Source organism: Tinamus guttatus, unplaced genomic scaffold (assembly GCF_059628265.1).
Source record: "Tinamus guttatus ecotype Peru unplaced genomic scaffold, ASM5962826v1 Tinamus_guttatus_pri_ptg000080l, whole genome shotgun sequence".
Lineage (NCBI taxonomy): Eukaryota > Metazoa > Chordata > Aves > Tinamiformes > Tinamidae > Tinamus > Tinamus guttatus.
Genome location: NW_028288614.1, coordinates 592652 through 608364, shown reverse-complemented (window position 1 = coordinate 608364; position 15713 = coordinate 592652). Strand labels below are relative to the sequence as shown.

Sequence of the window (15713 nt, the reverse complement as noted above, 5' to 3'; positions counted from 1 at the left end):
GCAGTATATTCACAAATGGGGAATCAGTCACATTCCTTTAAAGGTCTGGATCAAGGGCTGCAAAACCTTTGGAGCTGTGGAATGTTCAAAGGAGGGCATTTCTTGATTTCTTGTCTCTCTGCTTTTTTTTTCACATTTCATAAAATTCTTAAATATTGACTAGATAAGATAGGAAGCATGAGAGCTAGTTTTTCAGGCTTTCTCCTTTGCTGTCAGGCTTCAGTCATGATCCAGTGAATGTTAAATGATTTATGGAAAGTGAAGCAGTTCAAGAGTAGAGCCATAGGGATTACCTGATACTCTACTAACCTGGGAGAGCTCGACTGACATCATATTGAAGGGGCATTTGAAACTGTCTTCCAGATTCCAGGAAATTGCTCTCCTTTTACCCTTGGTAAAAGTACAGCACTTCCTCATATGTTTTTGTGAGAAATTAAAATGGTGAATTATGATATATGATGGGTTCCTCCCGCCATGCCAGAATTAGACACTAAACTCTGGTATGTGGGGTTTAGAAGTCTCTTGCTTCAAAATTGTATGGACTATCTCCACAATCTCCTATTCAAGGTATAGATTTCTCTCAGTCCATTTCTTTAGAAATCTAAGATTTCCTATGCATTATATAGATAAACCTGGATGTTCACCTCATGGCAGTGATTGATGGGATGCCTAAAAATTAGGTTTTACCACGTAGACATTTGCGTATGGTTTTACAAAAAAGAAAGAAAAAAAAAACCTTTGCAAACATGTAAAGGCTTTAAAATCTGACTCTGGACACCTAAACTCCATTCAAAAATGGAATTTCGAGCTCTTAATTCTCTTAGCTTTTCAAAATTCTGTCATTACTCAGTTTGGAAGAAAAGCAGTTCTCCCTTGTTCTCTACTGTTCTTAATTCATGGTTGTCTGGGGAGTTTTACTAAGATCAGGAGGATTTTGTTTAGTTAAATGGGGTCATACAATACGCTGGTGTCACAAGTAGTGGTCCAGGTCTTCATTATCAGAATATGAGAGATGCTTGACCCTTGTGGTGATTTCATTGGGAGATCATAGGATCCCGTTGATGCCAGCAGAGCCTATGGAGTATGTCACAGATGCACTGAACCCTGAACACATGCTTATTTTTGGCCTAAAGCAGTCATGTGTGAGTGCCAAGTATGAATTCAGATAAATGTTTTTCTCACTGTCACAAGTAGGCTTCTCTCCAAGCATTGTTTTTGAGACAGCCATGACGCACTTTGATATATCAATAAGATGGGGGGAAAAAAAGAAAAAGCAAAATCCTAATAAGTTCCAGAGAAGAGTTGCATAAATACTTCTCACCTGCTGCTCCTGTCCTTAAAAGCACTGACCCTCTAAGGTAGCTCAGAGCATCTAACATAGTGCTTCTACTTGAAATATTGAATAGATGACGTGAAGAACCAAAAATATTACTGGGTAAAGGAAAATGCTGGAAAATGCTCAGTCTTAAACCAGTTTTCTCAAATCCAAATAAGCAAAATTGAATTAAACTGCAGTAATTTGATTCTATTGTCTCTAAATGAATTCACTGTAAGAGAACATAGTCTGAGGCTGACCAAGAGAAGGAGAACAATCTATTCAACAGGTGTTATGGGTCAAAACAAAAAAGATTGCTAAATATTTAGAGTGTTGCCACATGGGGGTATATTACACGCCATGTAGTTATTACCCTTCAGTAGAAGTTGTGCAGCAGAGCACAGCTGCAGATGATTAAGGACAGCACTGCCAGGATCTGACAGCAGAATATCAGTGTCAAAATTCAATTTGAATTGATTAAATAAGGGATGGCAACACTTTTGTTTTATGGATGGCAACACTTCAGTCGCTTTAGATGCTGTGCTTTCAGACATAAAATTCTTTCTCTCCCTGCTATGTTTGTTGGGGTGTTTTCACTTGGATCGCAGTCATTTCTCCAGTCAATCAATTAAGCTGTGATTTGCCACTGTGTCTAGGAGGCAGCCACAAAAGAGCTGGTGTGGCTCCTTGGTGCTTGGCCAAGAGGCTTCAGTGGAAGCAAGACATCGGGCAGCGTAATCTGACTTCCAACCACTGGCGTAAGGTTTAATGGATGTTAGGGCAGCAGAGAACACGCGTTCTGTGGTGTGCAGCTCCTGCTCGCTGAACGGCCCCTACACACAGCCTTTCTCCCCGTGCCAAGAGCACAGGAACAGTTCACAGCAGAGTCAGACGAGCTACCTGTGCCAACAAGCTGTTCTATACAGGGCTATTTCTGCAGTCCATTGAACTTATATTGTGGCCTGGAAATATATTTATCTCCCTAGGCTTTGTAGTCTTACATGACTTGAGTAACTCAACATATTGAGTAGTCTCCTCTAAGTTAGCATAGAATCATTAAGGTTGGAAGGGACCTCTAGAGGTCATCCTGTCCAACCCCCCTGCACACGCAGAGTCACCTAGAGCACGTGACACAGGACTGTGTGCAAGTGGGTTTGGAAGATCTCCAGAGAAGGAGACTCCACAACCTCTCTGGGCAGCCTGTTCCAGGGCTCTGTCACCCTCACTGTTAAGAAATTTTTCCTTAAGTTCCTGTGGAACTTTTGGTGCTTCAGTTTGTGGCCATTTCCTCTAGTTTTGTCAGTGGCCACCAGTGAAAAGAGGCCAGCACCATCCTCCGCACTGCTCCCTTGAGGTACTTATAGACACTAATCAGATTTCCTCTCAGCCTTCTCTTCTCCAGGCTGAACAGGCAGTAAGTTACTCAGAGGTATAAGATTTAGCAGGATTAGGCCTAAAATGCTGAATCTGGTCCAGATCTGCAGCAGGTATAAATCACTGCAGGTAATTTTCACCAGCTGAAACTCTGGCCCTAAGCCCATGAGTCATGTTGTTATTTTTTCACATTGTAAATTCTTGCTGTTTCTTGTTCATACTGTTTTAGCACTTTGGGACACTTGCTGGGAGCAAGAACTCCATTATGCTAGTCACCCTGCAAACACACAGAAGCAAAAGATCCTTCTTGCCCCAGAGTGTTTTTAGTTTGAATAACTTGCACACTCATTCAACTTTCCATGAATGTATTGTTACCAGCCATGTGTTTGTACAATCCTGATGGAAAACAACAACAAAAAAGCTTGATAAATTAAAAAAAATCACTCTACAGCATACTGCTATATCTAGGTGACATTTTATGTCTGGAGTTCATTGGAGCTGCAGCTTGAGCAGTTCTTGAAATGAGAGGTCCAAAGTCTCTTTTCTGTTGTGACATATGAAAAAAAAAAAAAGAATTTGCACCCCAATTGGACCCAAAGTAATGAGAATCTTAAAACTGTTTAAGTATTTCATCTGTTTTGTGTAACTCTTTATTTGTTTATCATCACATTACTTTTATTTCACTTGTTGTGTATCTTCCAACTTATTGAGGGAATCCAGTACCATAGATCTCTGGCTAGCGTCATTGGAATTATTGCTATTGCTTTTAATTAATCTGGAAGGGGTTTAAAAGTTATAAACCCACAATTTTTTTTAGACCTAAAGTCCCACCTGACTGCTTAGAAAAAATAATTTGTGCAGGGCTCCAACTTACTGTGAGATGGCCTCAAGAAACCAAAAAAACACCATAGGGCAAATGTGTAGCAGGAAATATCGTACTGACAACCAATTCTTTTCTTCCACAATCTCTTTTTCTGCTAGTTAGGAGGAGATGAGATTGCATAGCAGCTGCCTGTATTGCCATTTCCCTTTGGAGGGTTACCTTTACTTTCAGGCAACTAACAACAAAGAAATGGTTCTTGCCTTTTCTCCAAGTATTGTCAGAGCCATTGATAATGTGCATTCCCAAATAATTCCTACCGTGTCCTAATCGTTTATTACTTTTTGACAAAGCCCTTGAAAAAGGTTTGGTGAAGGCCTTGAAGAAGCTGGATGACTATCTGAGAACCCCTCTACCTGAGGAGATTGATGCAAACAGCACTGAAGAGGAGAAGATGTCTAAACGCAGATTCCTGGATGGAGATGACCTAACTCTTGCTGACTGCAACCTTCTGCCCAAACTCCATGTTGTTAAGGTAAAAGGTGGCAAGTGACAAAGAAATCTTCTCTGACATCACTTATGCCCTCATTCATATGTGTACTTTTGAGGCCAATCAATGCTGCTGCTGCTTTATCTGCCAATCACTTACTTTCTACATAAATGAGTCTGATATATGCAGTATTGCATCTTTTTTTAGGCATTGCCCAAAAGTATAAAGGTGGATTATGCAATGTGTAAAGGTTCCTTTCAGTGTTAACTTTCCTTGTTTTCCGAAAAATCCATTTTCTTTTGGGTGTATGTAAGATTTAAGGATCTGACTCGGCTCTCCAGTAATTCTTGAGAATTCACCTTCTATACCTAACCTATCTATACTAGCTCTTCTATACCACCTAACCTTCTATACCACCTATTCTATAGGATACCTAACTGTATAGGTAAAGAAAACAGCCTGTAAAAAGACATGGCCACCCGCTCAATGTTCCCTGAGAGATGTGCAGAAGACCACTGTGCTTTGTGAAACCCAGGTCTTTCCTCCCTGCACTAACTAGAATGGATGAACAAGTACACAGATTAGATAAAATGAGTACAGTGAAGATTTCTTCCATCATTCTGGCAACTAAGCATAAAGCCAACATGTGTATTAGCAAGTGTATCTTAAGTCCTGGAAGATCAGAATTTGAAACACAGGTTTTCAGCCTAAGTATTTCCTATTGGTTAACTTAGGCAACTTGTTACTTGGTACAGAGGGAACCAGAGTGACACAGTAGGTCACGTCATGGGTTAGCAGCAAAGACACTGTTACCATAAAAGTGTCCTTGTCTCTTATTATCACCCTGATGCAAGTAACAGCTCAGTGTTTCATATCAATTAGATCCCATTATTCTTAAAAGTGATGTCAAACTTCGTCGGTTCCCATGCGCTTGTAATTTGAGAACAGCAGTGCATCTTTTGGCAGGGATTTTGTTTCTGCTGATATTCTATAAAGAGAGGTTAACAAATCAGCATCACCACTGAGAGCCAGGATTCATGATGTACATGGTCACTTGCACAGTGCAAATGATGTACATCATCCTACTTATTTAATTTCACAAATAACATGTTTCTTTAGAATATAGCAAGTACCTGGCTGACCCTGACGTGGGCAATTAAGTAAGCTAGGAAGTAAAGCCAAGTCATGTATCCAACTTGGCTGCATGAGCCAAAGTATAAACTGAGCCATGTGAGCTGTCTGAACACATGTAAAAAGAAAAAGAAAGAAAGGAAAAAAAAAAAAAAAACCCAAGTCTCCAGTTAAGAAATGTGATCATATGCTCACAGGTTTGGCTTTTTCTTTGGCTCAGTTTCACCGATGACATTGGAGTCAGACAATGCAAAACCATTGTGTGATCCCTTACAACTTCCTGATTGCTTGAGATAAAAAGAAAGATGTCAAAAGATAGTTAAAAACTTTCTCAAATGGGAGAACTGTAATAACCATAAGATATTGTCTGAAAAGTGTTTTACAGGCAGAAGAGAAAGGTAAATTATAAAGACTTTCTCATTTGATGAAAGATGCTTGCTGGAAATTGTGAAAATACTGACTTAAATTGCCAGAGTGTTTTATCTTCCCTGTGTGTTGAAGGCACATCATTGAAGGCAAGAATGTTTAATTAAATGCAATTTAGGCAGAATTTGACCTTGCTTATGAAAAAAATGGATCATGGTAAGAAAAACAAATCATAATCATTTTTGAGAACATGACTGTCCTAAGAAACTTGGGATGGAAAACAAGTCTACCATGTACTTTAAAAATATAGGGGAACTTTGTGGCACATATGTATGGAATTTATGCCCAGGAACAATTTTATACTGTCAGAAAGATTAGAGATTGGAAGCATTCATTAAATTATCTAATTCATCCCTTCCTATCAGCTATTTTATTTTGTCAGCACAGAGTTGTCTGATATGGTATATTCTTACAGGAAAACTGAAATGTTGCAATCCAGCAAGCTACTTGACCAGCCAACTAGCTTTAAGCACAAATTAGTCCCATTGACTTCAGTGGTATTATACAGGTGCTTAAAATTAAGTATGCACTTAAATATTTTGCTGAATAAGGACATGAGTGTTTTAGTAATTGAGAATTTCCCTTGATAGACAATTTCCTAGTCTAACAAGTCTTTAAATAATCACTTTTTTCCCCAGTTTATCCTCATACTTTTATTTTTAACGTTTGCTAAATCATCTTGGTTTCTCCATCATGGGACCCATACCACCCTGGATATTTCCTGTGCATGATCATGGATAGATACTTCCAACAGCTGTAGGGGATTAAATTGTTTGACATCACCAGCCAAGCAAAATACACATTTATTTTAGTTGTTACTGATACCTTTACCTTAAATCTATCTTCCTTTTAAGCTTTCAGCTGATTGGCTCTCGTTTGGCACCTCAGCCAACACCTACATAAATATGGTTGAAAGCGCCAAAAATATTATTGTAAAAATAATTACGTCTTTAGGTAACATAAAAGGCCTTAATTTGGTCATAGTTTCCAGGCAATTGCATAGGAGTGTGCTCAGGTCAAGTAGCACCTTTGCAAGGTAGGGATGGACAAATGGTCCCTCTTCAAAGTCTTCTTTTATAAGCTTCTGAGCCTCCAAGCGTTTCTCTCCTGTGCAAATATGTGACAAGAAAGAGTAAGAAGCTGACCAAAAAAAAGAGTCTAGAGAAATATCACCAGCAGGTTGCTTTTATTTTCTGTTTTGTCTTTGTTTTAGATTGTTGCAAAGAAATATCGCAACTTTGAGTTCCCAACAGAGATGACGGGGCTGTGGCGGTACCTGAAGAACGCTTATGCCAGGGATGAATTCACCAATACCTGTGCTGCAGACAAAGAAATCGAGCAAGCCTATGCAGACGTGGCCAAGCGGCTCAGCAAATCCTAATTCATCTTGGCAGAGGCTCTATATCCCCGAGAGATCCCCATTTTACAGACTTATCCTTGTTGCCTTAAGATATTCTTATCATTATGCTATCTGGTCAGCATCCCTATGATTCCACCCATAGAAAGTGTATTGATCTGGGACAAATCTGCTTTTCCCTGGAGAAAGCAAAGGCAACTCCGGTGGGGAGTAGAAGCCCTTTGAAATCTGAACCTAGTATCTGGCACAACTAGTATTATTCACAATCAGTATTGGAAATGAATCCACCTTATTAGTTTCTTGCTTCATGCTGGAGTATCTCACACTGTGTTTTATTTGTAGTTTTTAAAATAAGATATTAGCTGAAATTTCGAATAAGTCATTTAGTAACATATCAGACTGGTTCTTCTCTAGGTTATTTCAAGGATGCATTTTTCTAGTGTGATCTATTCACTGCTATTGGGATCCTCGAGGCAGGGCACAATGTGAGTGAGGGCAAAAAAAGAGTTTGATGCCCAAGGAGATATCCTCCTAGCAGTTATATTTAAAAAAACCCTCTGAAATGCATCTTCTCTCTTAGCGGGCCCAGAAGTTTATAAGGTATTTATTTTTAACTTGGTGCAAGTGAGGAAAGCCTGAACGAATATGTCAGATTTGCAGATGCTACTTTGCTTAAAATTTACTTGTTGCTTTTGGATCCAAATGTTTAGAGGAATATTGAGCAGGAATATTGACCCTTGGAAGAGTGGTGCTAATATCCCCAGTAGATCTGCAGGTTGTTGGAAACACTGAGACCCAACAGTAATGTGGGCAGTGTATTGACTCGAATGAACAGGCTGATCGGCACAACTAATGAAACCATTTAGGATATTATCATACCAACTGTATGGCTGCTGGTTCTTTTATATTGCTATTTTGGGAAACTTGGGCGGGCAAGAGAAATATATTGCTACATACACATTTCAGACAGGAGAAGCACTCTTTTCTGCTTTGCACTGCTTTGGATGGGTCACTTTCAACAACTCATCTTCCTTTCCAGGGAGCAGATTGCTCTGCGAGTCTCAAGGAGAGCAGGCTAAAAGCAGGCACATTCCCAGACAGCAAATTGGCAAAAATGCTAGCAGAAATCCATGCATGCATGACACCTTTGTCACACTCCTCCAGGATTTATCAGTCCGGGTTGAATGGCTGTTGATTCTGCTTTCAGAAGCTGATTATTTTGTCCTGTCTGTAGCATCTGCATGATGCAATCTGCTTTAAACTAGTGACCAGCTGCACATTAATTTAGCAGATTTAGAATGACAGCTCTTTTGTGTGAAACTCACTTGCCCTAGTATTTACAGGGGTATACATGACTCTCAGCGTTCAATTTGAGGGCTTTTATAGTTGTTTACAAAGATACAATAATAAAATAAAGCTGAGCTCTAGCACGGAGGGGTTCCCCTTCTGATCAGAGCGGTGAAGAGTTGCCCTGATTTCCAGGGGAAGCGAATGCTGCTGAGCTGTGACGTGGAGGACTCCTGCAACAGGCTTGTTTGCACGCAGAAACCTGGAGAACTGGAGGCACAATATAAAGCTTGCGTCTGCCCTAGAATGCTCATGAGACCTGGAGTAATTCTATTGGTTTGGTGGGATTATCCTGCTTTTCATCCTGACCCAACCGGGAGCAGAATGTTGCTTGTTGACCCTGAAGACACTTCGTAGCTGGTTGTTTCACAGGCAGCCCATCAGTTTGGTCTGAACTTTCCCAAACCTTGGAAGAAAATCCATGAACTCCCACATCTTCCCATAGAATGGGACATTTTAACAACGGCTAGACTGGAGGGCAAAGGCTCACGCTCTTAAAAATATTGCTGAGAAATCAGCTGGCTTGGAGAACGCTAATAACAGCCAAAAAAGCCTAATGAGATTAAAAATGTCTGGATAAGCATATGTGGCTTGTTAAAAGAAGAAAAAAAAAAAAGAAAGGGTGAAAAAAGGAAAGAAAAAAAACCAACTCTTTATGGGATTGGAGTTATTTATGATTTTTTTTAATTAACTTGATTATTTATTTATTTATTTTAATTAACTCAGTCCTTTCTGTCTGTCTTTCTGTTTTTGTTTTCACCCAGCCCACTGGGTGTTCTGTCTGTTTAGCAAATTAGTATTGCCAATGCTCTGCAAATTCATTTCTAATGAAAAGTCTGCTTTCCGATTAAAGGTCACCTGGGTTTTTTACTTTCAGTATGGTGTAACTAAGAGCATGCTGATCAACAGAGTCTGCATATTTCTCAGTTGTTATGTTCCAGGCTTGTATTTTAATTAGTGGTTTTGCTTAATCACCATTACTAGTGATCTTTGAAGAAGCAGAGGCAGTTGTAGCTTCTTGCTCTGTGCTTATTATATATAGTTCCTTAAAAAAGACTGTACAAACATGCAGCAGATCTCAGGTAGGGTAAGTGAACCAGTTCAGGGTCTCTCCTGATTTCTTCCATCTCTTTGAGTCTTCACCAGTTTGCTGAATTTGTGATTCCAAAGTGTTCTAATATACCCTAATTTCATTTTTCTAAAAAGAGGGCCAAATCAAACCTCAAATTATGTATTTTTTAAATTGATGTTCACAAGTTATGATTATGTTTATAACAGAAAATGAGTTTTCAATGCAGTGAGCATTTCATAAGATAATTTGCATGTTTGTTAAATATTATTAGGATTTAGGATTATTATAAAAGGTGAAAATCCCCAAGCTACCTAGTTTTTTAATTAGTTATACAAAACCTAAATATTTGCATTTTCCAAAAACTCCTGCATACATTCAGCTAAAATGTATTGATGGATATGAAAAAAAAAGAGGAAAATGAAAGAGGTTTCTGATCAGCTACAGTGCCCATTCTGTGGGAATTCAAGTCTGGCTCTGCAGCCTAACTTTGCATTTTATTCATAACCCTATAATGGGTTGATCCAAGATTATGGACAGGTTCAGGCATTCTCTGACCTTTGTTTGCATTTGAAATCCAAGCTCATGTTTTCAGATCTGTAACTTTTGCTCACCTTTGTGCTTTTTGGCTTTAGCTGTAGTCAGAAGCAGGAAATACTGGAAATCCTACATAGAAAAGTGTTTTGCTAAGATTTTGAGCTCGACTTTCAAGACTCAGGATCCATCACCAGTGAGATTTTAAAGGGCTCCAGACTCCTTCATGCGGGGTATTTTTGGTGACCTTCCATTGTATTTAGATTCATAAGTAATAAATATTAATCATACAGGATTGTATATCTACATTGGCAAGGCAGCATTTCTGAAAAGAATCTAAGTGACAAGACAGACATTGCAGATTTACAATAACTTTGTTCATAAATTTTTTGCAAGATGTAAAGAAAGACATAGTGCAGAGGGAGAAGAAGCCAACAATATGGATTTAATCATCTGCATTTCAGAAATGCAGACCAAATGTCTGTAAAGATGTCCATTTCATCTAAACATTTCTTAGATATTTATTTCAAAGCTCCCTGTTCACTCAGTCCAACACTTCATTCGTATTGGAACTAATATCGATTTCTCTTATCCTAATGGTAATATGGGGGTGGCAAAGAATCTCATATACTGTTTATTCTTATTTTCTGTTACAATATTTGAATTGCCAGTAGGTCTTCTTGTTGTACAGGTATGACTAAGAAAGTATATTTTCCAAAACTATTTAAAATAAGGCTTCTGAAAAACATTTTATTTCCAATAGAATTCTATAACAGTCCAGCTCAATCAAGTCATAGTATGGCATATACAGCTAAAGGCTACAAGCTCTTATCCCTTATTTGTACAAGCTGCAAAGCTACTGCCAAGGAGAAATGACAGCATATATCACAAAGACATTAGGTACCTTTGTCTCCTAACAAAAGAGATTAACCAAATTATTGAAGTCCCTGCTCAAAGAAAATTTAGGAATTTTTTTGGTTCTTCATTTTCATAGATGGTAACAAAATGAGAGGCAAATAGGATTTTATGTGTTAGAGATTAAAAAAAAAATCTTCAAGTTAGCTGTAACCATTCCCAAGTGCTAAACACAGGGAACAATATTTTAGAGGAACTATTTTTTGTGGGATAACCCCAAAGGCCACTGCTTGCAGCACTGCTCCCACCACTGTCCCCAGGGGAAAAGTGAGAGCCTCCTTTCTGCTTTGGAGTTTAACTGATCTTAGGATATTGTTAAAATTTAGGCAGCAGAAATGCAGCATAGCCAATTCTGTAGTCATGTAAAGCCCCAAAAGCCCAAGGAAATGCTACTTTTGAAAAATGATTAATGCTTTCTTTAAAGAGCAGAGTAGCTCAACAGTCTTATGTCTGCCTTCATATGTGTTCTTTCAGGCAAGGGGACTTTCGCACTGGTTTATTTTTCTTCTAGATCTGATGATTATTCCTGAATTGCTTTTGATATTAAGGAATAGTTTTCCAGTAAGATTTTGCTCTTCTGCTGAATCTTGCATGTCTTCATTAGTTTTGATATCTGCAATGACCTGATGATTCCAGAGGAAGCAGGAAAGACATCATGCTTATACTTCTTGAGAAGTTGAAGTAGGTAATGATTTCGGGGGGAGAAAAGAGTATTAAAAGCATTTTTAAAAAATCTATACATAGGTATCTTTTCATCTGGGCTATTTTAACCAAGAATGATAGACTGATTAGTCTGGACTGTGATTTTCAGCACAGATCTGAGCAAATATCTGTGTTTAAGAAAGCCTTGCTTAGGGATGACCCTTCCCGTAGAGCGATTGATGGCCCATTGGGCGCAGTGGTCCAGTGATGAGGGGATGTGATGGTGCCACCTCAGCGAAAGGTCTCAGTGCCACCTTCCCCAGAGCCCAGCTCTCCAGCTGAGGTGCAGGAGCAGCCCGGCTGGGGCCATAATCCAGCACTAATGAGTGTTTTTTGCTTGCAGCATGTGAATGGAGACTACTCATGTGTTTAATGTTAAACATGTGCTTGCCTGCTTGGCTGGATTGGGGCCTAAAAGTCATGACAGAAAAGCCTATATTAATCAAGAGCATTATGGTTCTGGTTCCTTTGAAATCCAGTGGCAGAATTCCCAGTGGGGGAATTCCCAATAGGAATTCCCAGCGGAGCCCAAGGCTACATAGGCACAAAGATGCTTCAAGAGTGAAGATGTCCTTAGAGAGCAGTGAAAACCCCAGGGGAAAAAGGAAGCAACAGGGACAGATGGGTCTTGACATGGCTGCCAGGGGACCCAGCCCTGTCCTGGCTCCTTTAATTCCCCAAATCACTTGCCTTTCACATGGGCCCTTTCAGCCTCTTTCTGCCCCACTGCTGAGAAGTTGCCTTTTCCCCATTTCTCTGGGTCTATAAACTCTGAAGAATTTGGGAAATGGCTAAGGGCAGCAAATTAACCTTTTTCTCTGTGGCTTTTCTTTCTTTCTCTTCATTAACTGCTCTAGTTTGGAAACAAGTGCTAAATAAATAGCATTTAAAAACAGCAGATTTCTCCACTCTTTTATTAAGAAACTTTTAAAAAGCCATCAGGAAACATGAGATTATCCCCAGGCTTCTGAATAAGCTTTGGTATAAAATGTAATGTAGGAGGTGTGATTCTGACTAAATCTGTAGATCCTTTTAAGAAGTGTATTTAGGCCTGGATGGACAGAATAAACCAGGTTTTGCACTGAGGTCTTAAGATTCAGCTAATCTCAGCTTTTTTTGATAAATGACTGTACACACTTTGCCTCTATTGATTGGCAGCTGTTGATAGATTATTCCAGGAATCATCTCTTTCCCTTTAAGCTAGGAGAAAAAAAAATAAAATAATAATAAAAAACCCTTTAATTACTAGTAGAAAAAAGCCATTCAGCAGTCCCTTAGGAGAAAAGGGTAATTAGACATTTGGCAACCCAAAACAGCCCCACTTCATGTGGCCAAGGCACAGCAGAGCTCAGCCTTGTCTTTTGTAGGCGCTTGGCATCATTAGCAATAAGAAACTGCGGGAGAAACACCCAAGCCTCAAACGTAACCCCCCTTCCTAGTGCAAAGCTGGTGTGCTGATGTGCACGACCGCGTTTTCTGTGAATTAGTTCCCCATAACTGCTTTTTTTCTAGGATGGGCATCCAGTCCTCACATGGGCAAACTCCTCCTAGCTGTGAGGGCATCTCCTCTTTTTTCCTTTTTTGATTTTTAAGCCAATGAAGGCTCCTGCCTCATATTCTGTAGAAATTTATCAACTAGAGAGTGACAGAGTTACTTGTGTATTTTGACTGTCTCCAGTTCTAAAGCCTGCAGATCAAAAGCCAAGATGCATAGTGAGATTGGAGGGCAATCAGAAATACTTTTTTTTTCCCCTTAAAATCCGCTTGGTTTCACAACCTGACTCATTCAGGGCACAATCATGTTTTTACAGAAGGGGTTTGAGGTAGTAGGAGAGAGTAGCGAACCCACAGAATGCACGTGCCGCTCTCCTTACCCTAAACAGGGGTAACAGGACCTGGGCTGGAAGTCTTTAGAGGTACCTGGGCAAGTTTTCCATCTGCGATGTGAAACCAACCCCTCTGGAGACCCAAATGCCTTGGCCCACGGTTGCTTAAAAATCACAACAACATTGAGAACCGAAAGGAGGAACATGGGGGGTGACACGATGATTGGACACAGTACCTCTCCGGGACTCTATACAGGCACAAAATAACTCATTTGAAAGGACACTCAAAATTTTGAGATACCTGCCCGGAGGAATCCAACAATAGTTGGATTTTCTCCAAAAAAGATCATGAATCTCAGAAAAGCCTGGTGTCTGTTGGGAACGTAGCTACCTGAGGAAAGAAAAAAATGGTAAATCTTTAAGAGTGGGCAGGAATTAAACTTCAGAGCTGAGCCTGGCAAGCATCGAAAGTTGTTTATTTATAAACAACTATTTTGTAGTGGTTGGCAATGAAAAGCAGTTGTGCATCTAAGGGTCTCCATTGGGTGAGAAAGAAAGACAGGACAAAACCCCTTGGAATACTCAGATTTTCAGGTGAGACACATACTCTGTTAATGGGTAATTTTAGATTAGATCACAGCCCTTAAGAGTAGGAACTATGTATTTCTTCTGTGTATGTACAGCTCCTAGTACAATGAGACCCTGATTAGCGCCTTTGTATGCTGCTCTAACACACACAGTAAATAATAATAGGAATAATGTAACTAAAATGTCATTGCAGTTTGCCTTTAATATTAAGATTGTGTGGCTGTAGTTTATCAACTGTGAATAAAATCAATGTCCTTTTTGTATAATAGGTAGTATATTTTATTATTGAAAAAAAGCTGAATTTCACTTAAATATATATATATATATATATATATCTGCTCATTATTTCTTTGTAAGCCTTTGGATAACAAGTGAATGTTTCTTTTGTATCCTTTAAATGAGTATGGGTTAAATGAAGAAATCCACCTTCCTGGATTGGAACTGTTTATAATCTTATATTCTAAAAATGATTAACACCTGATAATTGAATAAAAGTGGTTTATTTTCTCATTGGGTTATTCTTGAACTTTTTTTGATTCATTAATTGTTTTGCAGTTTGAATACTGCTGTATGGATGTAGAGGGAAAATGGATTTAGAGGAAATAAAGGGAATGTCAGCAAGGAAAAATAAGCTACCTCTGCACTAGCAGAAGCAACAAGGCCAGTAGCACAATGTCCCCCATTTAGTTAGCACCTCGTGGTATCATGTTGGCCTGGGTCAACTGGATAGACTTCATGGGATATGTGAATTGAGAGCATTATAAACTGAGGTCTGTAAAATGATAGCTAGGGTTAAATGGGGAGAGATTATTCACTATTTTGAATTTAACCCAAAACTGGAATTGTACATATCACCTGCACCATCCATACGGGCAGCTCCGACAGTGACCGGTGCTGAATGCTGCAGGCTCCTGGGGTTCATATTATACTTCGCGCACACAAAACACCTTCCGCACCAGTGTTGTTTCTTTGGGTGTTTATTGCATTAAAAGTAGGTAGCTGTAGCCCTGGCTCCTCTCATCGTGCAAACAGACCAACTCTGCTCTCAGACTCTCAGGACGCTGCTGGCCTTGATGATCTTTCATGGCAATGAGTAGAATAGGTCCACCCTGGTATTGTGTTCAGCGTGATCATTCAGGTCCTTGCAGACCTGGGTGATGAAAAATGGGATAAGTAACAAACTGGATGATCCATTCCTTTTCCTGCATTTATTTTGTTGCTTGTTATGCATCAGCTATGCCCAAGGCGAAGCTTTCCCGCTTCCACCAGCTTTGCCACTGGTCACCTTTTTGCTACCCTGTATATGTCCCAGCTAGATGGGGCTATAATCAGCCCTGCAAGCATTTCAGCATCTCAGGTGTCATCCATCCTTCATATCTTGGGCATGATTTGCCTTGCATGAGCCCAGCAGATGCCTTTAATTGCCAGCCACAGCTCTTGACTTTCCAAGAAGTAGTGAAGGAGCTATGGAGTCCCTCTGGCGAAGGATGAAACAAAGGGGCCCAGACGTGTTATGACATTTTCTTGCACTGAATTGGCTTTGAGAAGAATGGGCTTTTTCCTCCCCTTAGATAAGCACAGAAATCTTAAGCAGATGCTTGGAAAACATCAAACAAATATATACTTAAAATAAATAAATATAGGCTATACCCACATGCCCCATAATCTTGCCAATATTCAGCCACCACTAACCATATCAAACTCTTGTTTTGGGAAGTTTGGAGGAAAAGTAAAAATCCACAGGCTGGGGACCCTGAAAAAGAACTAGCACTGGATGCAAAATCACAGTGTCCAAATCCCAAGGTCCCAAAAAAATAAA

At 39.6% G+C, this 15713-nt stretch overlaps 1 protein-coding gene across 2 annotated transcripts in view; it reads left to right on the top strand.

Moving 5' to 3' along the window:
* The window catches only part of CLIC5 (CLIC family member 5), a 66250-nt gene extending 59100 nt beyond the window's left edge, over positions 1-7150 (top strand). For both annotated transcript variants that reach the window (XM_088520119.1, XM_088520120.1), the window contains exons 5-6: positions 3863-4044; positions 6770-7150. In XM_088520119.1, the coding sequence (XP_088376245.1) occupies positions 3863-4044; positions 6770-6937 (350 nt within the window). In that variant the 3' untranslated portion in view covers positions 6938-7150. The remainder of the gene's footprint in view (positions 1-3862; positions 4045-6769) is intronic.
* The last annotated feature ends 8563 nt before the right edge of the window (positions 7151-15713 follow it).